The 14439-nt window shown below is 41.7% G+C and overlaps 1 protein-coding gene across 1 annotated transcript in view; it reads left to right on the top strand.

Annotated features, from left to right (window-relative positions):
- Positions 1 to 14439, top strand: part of gbe1b (glucan (1,4-alpha-), branching enzyme 1b) — a 611336-nt gene that overhangs the window by 384974 nt on the left and 211923 nt on the right. Inside the window, exon 8 of the mRNA XM_043701429.1 lies at positions 12266 to 12381. Coding sequence (XP_043557364.1) covers positions 12266 to 12381 — 116 coding nt within the window. The remainder of the gene's footprint in view (positions 1 to 12265; positions 12382 to 14439) is intronic.

The raw sequence follows: 14439 nt of genomic DNA, 5'->3' as shown, positions 1-14439 counted from the left end.
CCTGCTAAGATATTGGTTGCTTTCCAGTTTAGCTTAGACCAAACCTTTCTGATCAGGTCATTTCTATTTTAAAATAGATTCCAATCTCCCAAAAATCTAAATCCTTCAACAACACAGTAGCTCTTCAGCTATCGATTTTTCTCCTTTAGCCTTTTGCTCCCTCTCGGTTCAGTTTGGCATTGGGAGTAAACCAGAAATTACTACTTTTAAGGTTTTATTTCTCATCTTCGAACTCACCTCTTGCATTCACTCTGTACTGCTTTAATCTTTCCCTAAAAATATCATTCCTACCAATATGTAGTATAACTTTTGACTGCTCAATCTCCCCTTTAACAATGTTCTTGAAATGTTTCGAGACGTTCTTAATCCTAGCACAGGGAAAGCAACAAACCATCCTAAATCTGTGGTCACTGCCACAGAATCTCCTGTTGATGCCCCTGAAAGAAGAGTACAATGTAGTAATAATTCTTCTAAATCTTCTCTAAAGCTGTCGAACATGAGAATCATCCCAAATATCCAACAATTGAATGCTCTGCCATTTTCCTCAGAGCGACAATCCCTTTCAGCAGTTCTAAAATTTGATAATAATTTTGATAGAGGAATAGCCACCGGAGAGGTTGCAGAGAAGGGTTAAATGGATGTTGCCCGATATGGAAGGTGTTAGCTGTGAAGAGAGGTTGAGTAAGTTAGGTTTGTTTTCAGTAGAAGAAAGGAGATTGAAGGGGTCCTGATTGAGGTTTACAAAATCATGAAGGATATCGACAGGATAGATGGAGATAATCTTTTACCCAGGGTGAAGGATTCAATGACGAGAGGTCACGCTTTCAAGGTGAGAGTTGAAAAGTTTAAGGGGGATACACATGGCAATTGCTTCATTGGGTGGTGGATGGTGGGTGTCTGGAACACGTTGCCAGCAGAGGTGGCAGAGGCAGGCACAGTAGATTATTTTATGATGCGTGGGGAGCAGAGTGATGCAGATACTTAGGAATTGGGCAACAAGTTTAGACAGTACATTTGGATTGGCTCAGGTTTGGAGGGCCGAAGGGCCTGTTCCTGAGCTGTAAATTTTCTTTGTTCTTTGATATTTCGAAATATTGGTCTTTGGATCATAGTTGGGAAAATGTATCTGTGTTTGAGCACTTTGGCGAGTTGAATGGGAAAGCAGTGTATTATTTCAATGAACAGACTGCGAAACTGAAGCACGAGGAACGGAGAACCTGGATCACAAAACAAACCTCTGCATCAACATCACCCTTTTCTGGAGGGATTATAAATCTTGAAATACGTTAAAACGAAACACATTTAGAAATAGGAAAGTTTACAGTTTAATGATGAGACCACTTTCAGACTTTTAGAATTGTTATGATTCCTTCCCTCAGCATGGTCATTTAACTGGCTCTGCCTGTTTATACGATAAACCTTTACTTTCTGCTCAGTTTCTGATCTGCTGCTTTGCTTCCCAGCCTCCTGTATCATTAGCTTAAATCTGCACGAACATACCTTCCTTTCAGGATGTTGGCACCCCTCCAGTTAAAGTGCACACATTTCTTTTTGTACAATTCCCACGTGCACTGGACGTGATTCGAATCATTCAGAAATCAGAAACAACCCTCCCTCCTACACCATCCTTGCAGCCACGTGTTCAACTGCACTCTCTCCCTATTCCTTGCCTCACTGTCACGTGGCACCGGCAACAACCCAGAGATGACGACTCTGTCTGTCCTAGCTTTTAGCTTCCAGCCTAACTCTCTGAGCTCTTGAATGACCTCCCCACCCCTCTTCCTACCTATGTCGTTGGTGCCAACGTGAACCACGATGTCTGGCTGCACACCCTCCCCCGAAGGATTCTGAAGACACGGTCCGAGACGTCTCGAACCCTGGCACCCGGGAGGCAACAAACCATCCGAGAGTCTCGCCCATGCCCACAGAACCGCCTGTCCGTCCCTCTAACTAGAGAGTCTCCTATAACTAGCGCTCTCCTCCTCTCCCCCTTTCCTTTCTGAGTCTGAGAGCCAGACCTCACGCCACAGACCCGGTCACTGCAGCTTACCCCTGCTAGGCTGTCCCCCCCCACCAGTTTCTAAAGCAGTATACTTATTGTTTAGGGGAATGACCACAGGGGATCCCTGCATTGCCTGCTTCCTCCCCTTCCCACCTCTAACTGTTACCCAGCTCCCTCTCTTCTCTGGCGTAACTATGTCTCTGTAGCTTCTATCTATCACCTTCTCAGCCTCTCGAATAATCCTCAGTTCATCCAACTCCAGTTCCAGTTCCCTAACTCGTTCTGTGAGGAGCAGGATCTGACTGCATTTCCTGCAGATGAAGTCGGCAGGAGTATCGGTGGTTACCCCTACCTCGAACATCCTGCAGGAGGAACATTCCACTGCCTGTGCTACCATTACTCTACACCTCGTCTCCAAAACAAGAACACTGAGTAGCTTACCTGTGAACTTTAAAGTTAGGTTAGAGGAGGAGGATGGGAGGGAGGCCCTACTGTGTAGGGCCTGGGGATGAGAACACACCCACTCAAATATCAATCACTTACCTTCCTGACCAGCTCTGCGCTCCAACCTCACTTCTGCCCAGCTCGCACCGCTCTCTGCTGAGAAAAGACAGTAATTTCAATGAGTTTCATCCCACCATCAGACTTAACATGAATTACTCTTTAGTATCTGTCTCATTCTTGGACACTTGCACCTCCATCAAGGTTGGACAACTCTGTAGCTCAATCTGCCGCAAACCCACGGATAACCTCAGGATGCTACCCTTCTCTAGCTTCTACCCAGAACATATTAAAATAGCCATCCCCTAAGGACAAGCCCTAATCATATATAGGATCTATTCAGATGAGGAGGAATATGGGAGATACCTGAAGGTGCTCAAGGATGCCCTTATAAGAAGAGGGTATCATGCTCAACTCATTGATCTCCAGTTCGAGCATGCCACATCGAGAAGCTATAATGCCATCCTCAGGTGACAGACATGGGTTCTAACCAGTAGGGTACCCTTCGTAGTCCAGTACTTCCTGGGAGCCAAAAAACTATGCCATGTTCTTCGCAGGCTGCAACATATTATCAATGAAGATGAGCATCTCGCCAAGATTTTCCCTACACCTCTATTTCTTTAAAAAACTACCAAACTTTAAACAGATCATTGTTCGCAACAAACTGACCAGCCTTCAGGACATCATCAGTCACAACACCGTACAACCCTGTCAGGGCAACCACTGCAAGACATATCAGAGCATCGACACGGATCCCACCATTACACGTGGGGGCATCACCCACCGTGTACGCGGCAGGCACTCGTGACTTGGCCAATGTTGTCCATCCCATACACTGTAGGCAAGGATGCCCCAAGGCATGGTACATTGGCGAGACTGAGCAAACAACAGATGAGTGGACAGCACGCAACAATCAACAGACAGGGGTGCTCCCTCCCAGTTGGGAGTACTTCAACAGTCAGGGACATTTGACCTCAAATCTTCAGGTGACCATCCTCCAAGGCAGATTTCAGGACAGGCAGCAACGCAAAATGGCCGAGCAGAGGCTAATAGCCAAGTTCAGTACACGTGGGGAGGGCCTCAACCGGGAACTTGGGTTCATATCACAGGTGACCCTACTGCACTGCACTACACTATACACATACATACACACACACACGCGCACACACCCCTATGTGCAGACCCTCTCCTAGACTTATACTTTTTCACACACACACACTTTACCAAGCATGCACACACGCAAACACACACATTCTCACGTGCACACTTTCTCTCTCTCTCTCATGTACGCACATATACGATGGGTTGAATTAGTATTTGCAAATACGTTCTATTTTGCTCAAATCGTGCACATCTGCAGCCAGTCAATATATGGAATATTTTGTAAATTCTACTTTGGAAATAGAACCTGTCTGCCTCAAGATTGGGACCCACACAGACTCTGACCTCACACCTTTAATGCATTGTGAGAGCTGAGACGTCACCTTTTGTTTTAAAACTTTAAGTTATCTCAAGAAGGTGAATTAACAGAAGTTCTGGGATTTACATGTTAATGAACCGAAACCTGCAACCCATTCTAAAATATGAAAGATGTAACAATCCAGGATTGATTAATATATCATTTCAGTTCTATGACACTAATCTTTGGCTATAAATTCTGAGTCTTACGATCTTATACCCTACAGCCACCTGATGAAGGAGCAGCACTCCAAAGCTAGTGTTTCCAAATAAACCTGTTGGACTATAACCGGTGTTGTGTGATTTTTAACTTTATCCACTCAGTCCAACACCAGCTCCTACACATTTTGTCTGAAATAGTTCTCCTGTACCAAGGAATTACTTCAATAAAGTTTGAAATAGGTTAGCTCCATGTAAGGATTAGTTTGAAATGTCCAGACAAGAAGTGTTTGGTTCAAATCTGGTCGGGGCTAATTGAAGTTGAAGAAGTCCAAGTTCAATTGGATATACTTAAGAGGATATCAGACTCTAAAAAGTGGGAATTGAAAGCAATAGTTAAGTCAAATGTGCAGATATAACAGAGAAAGGATATTCTCTCTAGTGTTTTGAATGCAGTAGAGTGATGCTGTTCAGAAAAAGGTATGATGAACGTCTTTTTGTTCAAAATCTTTTAAATTGTGTTATGTGTAAGTAACTTGGTTTGTTTTGCCATTTCTTCTGTGTAATAACCTTCTGTTTTATTGTTAAAACCAAATCCAAAGCATTGCATACTTGTGATTCAGTGAAAGACCACCTTGCCTGTAAAATACATCTCTCAAGATTTCAGTCCCGATATCTGCTGAATCGTTAGAGTAATTACATCAATTAAGCTGATAACACAATGAAAGGACTAGAGGTTTCATTGTTAAATTTGCTGATGACACAAAGATAGATAGGAAAATAAGTTGTGAAAAGGACTTGAACCTGCAAAGAAATATGGATAAGATTAAATGAGTGAGTAAGGATCTGGCAAATGGAGTATAATGTGGGATAATGTATAATTGTGTGTTTTGGCCGGAGAAGTAAAGACACATACTGTTTAAATTCTGAAAGATTACAAAATTCTATAATGCAGAGTCGAGAGTGTGGTGCTGGAGAAGCATAAGCCCTTCATCATTCTCGATTCTCCTGCTCCTCGGATGCTGCCTGACTTGCTGAGCTTTTCCAGCACCCTAGTCATGACTTAGATCGCGAGCATCTGCAGTCCTCACTTTCTCTTCTGTGATGCAGAGGTATGGAACCCTAAAAAAGCTAAGCACAGGATGAAGCCATTCAGCATGTTCTGTCCAAAGCGCCAGTATTAACTAGCTGCTCATTCAAAACCTCTTCCCAGCACCTGCTGCATGGTATTGTAGGTTGAGTAGCTTCAGATCCAAGTTTGTTTTATCTAAATCTCATTGTGTAGTTTTCTTTCTTTGTTTGCTCTTGCCAAATGCATCACCTCTCACTTCTCCAGATTGAATTTCATTTGCTGTTTCTGTGCCCACTCAGTCATACCACTGATATCATTCCTGCTCTTGACAGCTATCCTCTTTGATTATCAACTACTGTACACTGCATTTTTTGTGTTGTCTGCAAATCTCCCAATCCTGTCTTCCACATGTAAATCTAAATCATTAATATCTCCCTTAAACAGCAAGGAACTATGGCCTTTGAGATCTGAGTGTCCCCGTGTATGAATCACTAAAAAATAAATACAGCTATGGCAAATAATTAGGAAAATTAGTAGAATATTATTTATTGAATACAAAAATAGGCATGTTAGTTTTGCTTCATTTATACAAGGTATTGTAAATATCTCACCTGGAATACTGTGTGCAGTAGTTCTGTCCTTATCTAAGTAAGGATGTGGATGTAGGTTTGCTCGCTGTGCTGGAACCTACACCTCGAACCTCAACCAGAGCTACAAACCTTCTCAAAACTCGTGAAGGATGTAAATATGTTGGAAGCAGTTGAGAGAATGTATGCCAAACTAATGGGTAATTTGGAATGGGCACGTTGTCTTGTGAGGAAAGGTAGACAGTCTATGTATTTATATGCTGGAGTTTGGAAGAGCAAGAGGTCATTTATTTGATGTAAGATCCTGAAGGATTCTGACAGGGTGGATGTAGTCAGGATCTGTCCTCTTGAAGTAGTTAAAGCAGAGGTCTCCCATTTCAGACAGAGTTTAGGTGATTTCTTTTTTCCACAGAGAAATGTTGGTCTTTGAAACTCTGCTTCTGTTATGTTTTAAGGAGGAGTGCTTTTTATGGCAGATGTTAGTAAATTCTTGGTAAGTAAGGAGGTGAAAGACCATTAGGGGTCACTCGGAATCTGTGTTAATCAGATCAGCTTTGATGTTATTGAATGGTGTAGCGAGTTTAAGTGGCTGAGTGACCACCGTCTAATTCAAATGTACATAGGTGCCTGCCTGCTTTCACATATACAGCTCAAAGATATCATGTGCCTTGCCATCTTTGTGTTTTATTAACCAATTAAGTTTGAAAATATCACACTTTCTCTAGTTATTTGATGTGGTTTAAACAGTTAAGTTTTAAATTTAATGTAATATGTGTAATTTCCCTGCAGCAGTTATGAGAAAAAAATAACTTGGCTCATCCTTTGCTGTTCTCTAAATCTCTCTTACTCCTCCAGTTCACAACTTTCATCAATATTGAGCCTTTTCTTCAGTCCAGTCCTATTGTTTATATCTTCAATTAATCATGAATGGATCATTTATTTCTCTAGAGTTTTTATTTCACCAAGCAATACATATTTGCTGGGAATAGTGAAATATTTCATGAAGTATGTTTCCAGTTGTTTATCTACTGTATACTTTCAAAGTTAATTTACTAATCCATTGTATATACTCATGTATAAGTCAAGTTTTGAAGACCATTTTTTGAGCTGAAATTGGGGGGTTGACTTATACACAAGGTATTGTTTTCGAGGGGATAAAATTCATGCTTGGCATGAGTCAAAAAAATGGGCAAACAAGAGCCAGATCTTTATATAAACAATGAACAATAATATCTTGGATATTATCAAAGTTAACAAAGTAAAATGGCCCCAGATTGTTCAAAGTGCTAAAACAACTGTAATATTTTCATACTATATTGGTAATATCTAAGGTGATTGAATCTAGGACACATGGTGAAAAAGAATGTTTGTACTCAAGTCTTGTTTGTCGTTTGCATTTCATCTTCGAGCAATAATATGTTTTTAAGTACTAATAAGAGAACAACACTCAGAAACAAGTCAATATCCATATGGTCATTTAAAATGGGAAATTTACCTTCCAGGCAGCCCCCCGGTCCCTGAACGTTGCCTGTAATATGTTAGTGCCGGTAAACTGCGGGTAACTGAAACGGCGGAAACTGACTCCACAGATTATAGTAATTGTGAAAACCTGGAGCAGAGCTCGATGGCTGGTAGACGAGAAGACCCAAAGCGTCGCGGTACGACCAGCAGACGTAAAAGCCGAAATGGTGTGCAGCGGGCAGGCACACTGACTCATAAATATTGATCTCTAACTGTGAAGAACTAGGGTCGACTTATTTGCGAAGTATATGGAAAATACAAGATGTTTTGGCCAAAACTAAAGGGACTACTTATACATGAGGTTCACCTATACACGAGTATATATGGCACCTTAATAAATGTCCCCTTCTATTGATGTAATTAGCTTTGCTAGAGTTTAAGACTATAGTTTTATGATTTGAGTAGACTATTTTCAATCTTCGGGGGAAATTCCAATCTTAAGAGTCATGGACATAATATATGTGATTACTTAGAGTCATAGAGATGTACAACATGGAAACAGACCCTTTGGTCCAACCCGTCCATGCCGACCAGATATTCCAACTCAATCTAGTCCCACCTGCCAGCACCTGGCCCATATCCCTCCAAACCCTTCCTATTCATATACCCATCCAAATGCCTCTTAAATGTTGCAATTGTACCAGCCTCCTCCACATCCTCTGGCAGCTAATTCCATACACGTACCACCCTCTGCGTGAAAGGTTGCACCTTAGGTCTTGTATATCTTTCCCCCTCACACGAAACCTATGCCCTCTAGTTCTGGACTCCCCAACCCCAGGGAAAAGACTGTGTCTATTTATCCTATCCATGCCCCTCATAATTTTGTAAACCTCTCTAAGGTCACCCCTCAACCTCCGACGCTCCTGGGAAAACAGCCCCAGCCTGTTCAGCCTCTCCATGTAGCTCAGATCCTCCAACCCTGGCAGCATCCTTGTAAATCTTTTCTGAACCCTTTCAAGTTTTGCAACATCTTTCTGATAGGAAGGAGACCAGAATGACCTTACCATTTAGTGTATAAGTCCTGCTAAGATTTGCTTTCCCAAAATGTAGCACCTCGCATTTATCTGAATTAAACTCCATCTGCCACTTCTCAGCCCATTGGCCCATCTGGTCCAGATCCTGTTGTAATCTGAGGTAACTCTCTTCGCTGTCCATTACACCTCCAATTTTGGTGTCATCTGCAAACTTACTAACTGTACCTCTTATGCTCGCATCCAAATCATTTATGTAAATGACAAAAAATTGAGGATCCTTGTGGCACTCCACTGGTCACAAGCCTCCAGTCTGAAAAACAACCCTCTTCTACTTACTGCCAATGATTAATGTGTTTGAACATGGAAAGGGGGACATTTTCTTTGGTTTGGATTTAAAAAAAAATATTCATTCATGGAACCTGGATGTCGCTGTCTTGGCCAACATTTATTGCCCATCCCTAATTGCCCAGAGAGCAATTAAGAGCCAACCACATTGCTGTGGGTCTGGAGTCACATGTCAGCCAGACCAGGTAAGGATTGCAGTTTTCTTCCCTGAAGAATTTTAGGAAACCAGAAATCTTTCCAACAATGGATTCATGGTCAGCATTAAACTCTTAATTCCAGATTTTGTTATTTTTTAAATTGGTGAGCTTTGAACCTGGGTCTCTAGATTAATAGTTCAGCAATAATACCATTAGACTGCCGCTTTGCCCCAAATCTCACTGAGTGTAATTATATTCAGCAGCCATAGGTGTACGGGTTTAAGTCAAGTACAGTTGTTCATTCATTCACATATATCCTATAAATAAAGCAGCAATACTCTCCCAATCTCTCACTCCCACTTTTTGTTCTCTTCCCCCCACCCCCTCCCCAGCCGCTCTCACAAAGATTGATTACAGGTCATGGTGATGCACCTTTAACTCTGTTACCGCAGCTCCTGCTAACTGTCTCCAGTCTCCCACAAAGACGGTACCTGGTTTTTTTTTGGTTTTCTTGATTTACAATGGAAGTGGGTGTCTTGTCGAACAAAAACTTTCCGCATTCTGGGGTTTCTTCAGGTCACTTTTTTAGGAGGATGGGTCTCGGGTGAACTTAAAATTCAAGCAAATTACATACTTCGCTTGATGTCATGCAGCTTGCCTCCACGTCACGGTGGCTGATTGGTTCGTACTGTTGCCTCCCCGTGTCTGTGTGGCTTTCCTCTGGGTGCTCCAGTTTTCTTTCACAGCACAAGATGTGTGGGTTAAGTGGATTGGCCATAGTAAATTGCTCTGTACTGTCCAGGCATGTGCAGACTAGGTGGGTTAGCCAATGGAAAGCCTGGGGTTACGTGGATAAGGTGGGCGGCTGGATCTGAGTGGGATGATTTTCAGGGAGTTGATGGGTCAAATGGCCTCTTCCAGCACTATAGGGATACTTTGATTCGATTTCATGATTTATGCCTCATTCTCAGACTGATTGAAAGTTTTAATGGCTTTGGTAGTTCTATTTGTGTACGATGTACAACTTTTCTCAAGTAGAAAAGATCAAGAAAGCATTGCTGTCCTAGCATATTCCAGATAATGGGTAGTGTTTATAGTGATCCTGTATTGTGTGTTAACAACTTTTTTGATACTTTTGGCAGTTAGTTTTGTTTTTGCAGTAACCCTAACAATTGATAAAACCCTCGTGAGTTTTGGGAAAGTGCATAGATTTATCTCAGTCAGAATGTTCTTTTTGGTATTGACTTGTACTTGAATAAGGGTATGATTTGGAGATGCCAGTGTACAAAGTTTAAAAATTACACAATACCAGGTTATAGTTCAACAGGTTTAATTGGAAGCCACCTGATGAAGGAGCAGCGCTCCGAAAGCTAGTGCTTCCATTTAAACCTGTTGGACTATAACCTGGTATTGAGTGATTTTTAACTGAATAAGGATATGTGACATCCCTGGTGGCTGTGAATGTCTACCTTAATTACGAGAAACTTGAGACTAGGTGTTGTCTTGAGTTCAAAGGTCACAGGTCACATGATTGCCAGCAGCCATGTTAATGGTTTCAATTGTGTCCAGTTTTGTTAAAAAATGACTCAATGTTTATAATTGTGTTTATATGTATTGAAACATCAGGATCAGTCTTCCTTTCAATTCCTTATAATGAGATTATTCATTAATCTGGCCTTATTACTCAAGGCAGTATCTAAAACTGACTGTTCATGTAAAAAGGTTAGAGTAAAATACCGAGCACAGTTCTGGTATCCATATCGTGAGAAGGATGTAGAGGCATTGCCAAAGGAACAGAAAGATTTACTGTGATGGTATTAGAGCTATAAAGTGTTATCGATTTAAAAATCGGATGATCAGTCTTGGGCTGCTTTCCCTCAAAGGCATGGTTGAGGGGTGATCTGATAGTTGTCACTTGTGCAGAAATCAGACGAGGGGCCAGAAATAAGTTGTTCCCAAGAAGAGTGGGTATTATCCCTAGTCCTGACAAATATTTATTCCTCAACAGATTCGAGAACAGCTGCTTCTCCACTGTTACTAGACTTTTGAACAGAGTTCTCATGTATGAGAGTTGATCTTTCTGTGCACCTTCTCTGCAGCTGTAATACTTTATTCTGCTTTCTGTTCTATTACTCTGATGTACTTATGTAAGTAGCAAAACTATTCTGAAAGATAAAAAAGTTTGTTTATTTATATTTCAGCCACATGACTCTACAACCTTTTGCTATAAATTCTGTCTAATGGTCCTGCTCCACAACCACCTGACAAAGGAGCAGCGCTTTGAAAGCTAGTGCCTCCACATAAACCTGTTGGACTATAACCTGGTGGTGTGGGATTTTTAACTTTGGCCAGGAGAAAGTGAGGACTGCAGATGCTGGAGATCACAGTCGAGAGTGTGGTGCTGGAAAAGCACAGCATGCCAGGCAGCATCTGAGGAGCAGCAGAATTGATGTTTCAGGCAAGAACCCTACATCGAGCTCTTGCCCAAAATGTTGATTCTCCTGCTCCTCCGATGCTGCCTGATCTGCTTTAATTTTGTCCATCCCAGTCCAACACTGGCTCCTTCAAATCATACTTATGTAAGGTCTGATTTGTTTGGTTAGCATGCAAGGCAATGCCTTTCACAGTAACTCGGTACATGTGACGATGATAGATCAAGTCAAATCAACATTACAACATCAGATTGTAACCTCGAAGACTGGGTTTAGCTGCTGTGATGACCTTTTCCTTGAGTAGTTGGCGGTTTCTCCCTCAGATGGATAAAGCAGAACAGAGTACAAGGGTTTTAATGGTGTGCACTCTATTTTATATTCCGAGCAATGCAGATTGCGGCCTTCGGTACCCCAGTTCAGCAATATAGCCCTTAGCTGATTTGCCTTTTCTTCTGTTGAGAGTTCTCTCTCTGGTGCTGCCTCATCAGTAGCATTCTGTTTTTAAAATGTTGTCTCTCAAAGACTTATTCAGATGAAATTTAAGATGGCTTATATGTTAATTTTTGATGAATCATTGTCGCACAGAGCAAATTCAATTGTGCTGGAATTCCTGTGGGAATACTTCCAGTCTCCTGCTTTTTCATCAGACGTTTTTCAAATTCTCACACCTTCAACAGGATCCATTGTGTTTCTGCAAGGATAATTGAATTCTGAATGGCTTCCTTTGTGGTTGATTTTCACATAATACATCAGCCTGCCTGCCTTTCTGGATGAAGGAACAGTTATGTGATTGCTGGCAGCCATTTTTTTTGACACTGCATCTATTCTAAAATGTCAGATTTGTCGTCTATATATATTACAGATCTGTCTTTCTTTCACTGTAGATCAGTGAACATTGGTGAACAGGCCTTGTTTTGTTTGAGAGTTTTGTTTGAACCCAAATTTACAGTGGCTGCAACGTGTGCAACCAGAAATGCAGTTGTTGAGTCTCAAGGCCAGAAAACTGCTTGAATACAACTTGCTATATAAATGCAACTCTGTTTGTTGTGTATTATAGGTATTGTGTTTTATTTTCAGCTGGGAAGTACTGAGATTCCTGCTATCTAATCTGCGCTGGTGGGTGGAAGAGTATTATTTTGATGGCTTTCGATTTGATGGAGTGACGTCTATGTTATATCATCACCATGGCATAAGTATGCTTCATTTATTTTAAAGTTTAAAAGAATTTTTATCAAAATATGCTCCTTCTTTTAACTTGATGTCAGACTGGTCAGTGTTAGAAGATCATAAAACACACAATGCTGGAGAAACTTAGCAGGTCGGGCAGCATCTGTGGGGAGAGAAACAGAATTAACATTTTGAGTCCATTATGACTTCTCTTCAGAACTCTTACTTGATCATAATGTTGCCTGGGTCTCAAGGAGAGCATGCTAATTGTTGGAAGAACACTGCGTTGTTGGAGGATAGGCTAATGAATCATTAATTAGAAGATCTGTCTGTCTGTCCACTCAGCTGGGATTTAAAAGATCCCATGACCATACACAGGTAAGTGTTGCAACCAGTTTTTGTCCTACAGACCCAGTTTTATTGATGTTTAATGTTTTGAGTCAATTGCATCTCTTTGAATAAGTGTTCAGTACCTGCACCCATGCAGAAACAAACCGAGGAGGCAACTTAGTTGACCCATCTGGCTTATTTTTCACCTTCCCATCATACCCTTCTCACAGCATCTAACTACCTCCTGAATGATGTCGAGCTTTTGCCCTCAATCCCAAACCCTGATAGTTCCTTTGTGTTCAGCAGCTGTATAAAGATGTCCTTACCATTGTCCTGAACTTGCCCTATTCCGAATCTATAACTGTTCTCCCCTCACTTTGCATTTGTGGTTTAACTTGAATCTGTGGTTTGGAATAAAGATTTTTTAGTGTTTTTTATGTTTCAGGATTTCTTAGCTCCATCTCATTGGTTTTCTTCAAACCAAGTGTGTGCATTTATTTATCCTCTTTTTCAATCATCAATCCTCTGACACTCTAGAGGTCAAGATTTTTTGTGCCAATTGGAGTCCCAATGCAAGGTAACCCCCTCCCAACCCTCAACTCCTTCCTCTCAGGAAGGCATGCCAACCCAGGTCCAGATGAGATCTTCAACGCCCCATGTTCCAGCGGAGCATGCCATCCTCGCTCCAGTGGGGCTGCTGGCTCGAGAGTTGCTAGCTACTTATTTGTTTGCCAACAGGAGTAGCAGGTCTACTTCAATCCAAGCTGCAGCCCAACAGCTATTGGATTACACTGTCTCATTGGCGGAAGGGCTTTGCCTTGACTTACATGCAGTGGGGTGTGGGGAACTGCCCCTCATCATAATGTGGTTTTCTCCTGCTTAGGGGTTCTCCAGGGAAACATTCTCTCAGTAAATTCCCTTTAAAGGCCTTTGATGAATTTTATGAGAGATAATGGCGTAGTGGCATTATTACTGAACTGTTAATCCAGAAACCCAGATAATGTTCTAGGTACCCGCGTTCGAATCCCACTGTAACCCATGGTGGAATTTGAATTCGATAAAAATCTGGAGTTAAGAGTCTAATGATGACCGTGAAGCCATTGTCAATTTTTGGAAAAACCCATCTGGTTCACTAATGCCCTTTAGGGAAGGAAACTGCCATCCTTACCTGGTCTGGCCTACATGTGACTCCAGACCCACAGCAATGTGGTTGATTCTTAACTGCACTCTGGGATGTACAATAATTCTGGTCTAGAAAAAATAAGAAAAAGGGATCATCTCACTCTCATCCAAACTTTGGAAATACGAGGCCACTATCAATCCTACACCCCACTCTGCCAGTTTGAGTCTAATTTTGTAATACTCTGACTGTTTTGTGCACTGCCTGCTCCCTTTCCCATGGAGATTCACTACATAGAAATATCAGATTGGCACATCTGGGTGAGAGATCAATATCAACAAGAACCCTAAGAGACCCCCTCTGCCCTTTGAATTACCATATTTTTCATGTCTTGTCATGTCTTGTACTGAGCACTCACTCAGTACACAGGGACTGGGGTATTTCAGTGCTTCCATTTGTCTGCCATTCAGGTATATTATGTGCTGATCTGCATCCCAACTGTATTCACATGCCAATCTCCATGTCCTTTGTTATCAGGTATATAGAATCAAAACGGGTAAAGGAAGACTATTTGACCCATCCTGTCTGTGCTGGTTCCCGAAGGAACTATCCAATAAATTGTACTTTTCTGCTC

Source organism: Chiloscyllium plagiosum, chromosome 12 (genome assembly GCF_004010195.1).
Source record: "Chiloscyllium plagiosum isolate BGI_BamShark_2017 chromosome 12, ASM401019v2, whole genome shotgun sequence".
Lineage (NCBI taxonomy): Eukaryota > Metazoa > Chordata > Chondrichthyes > Orectolobiformes > Hemiscylliidae > Chiloscyllium > Chiloscyllium plagiosum.
This window is presented reverse-complemented; position numbering and strand designations above follow the sequence as displayed.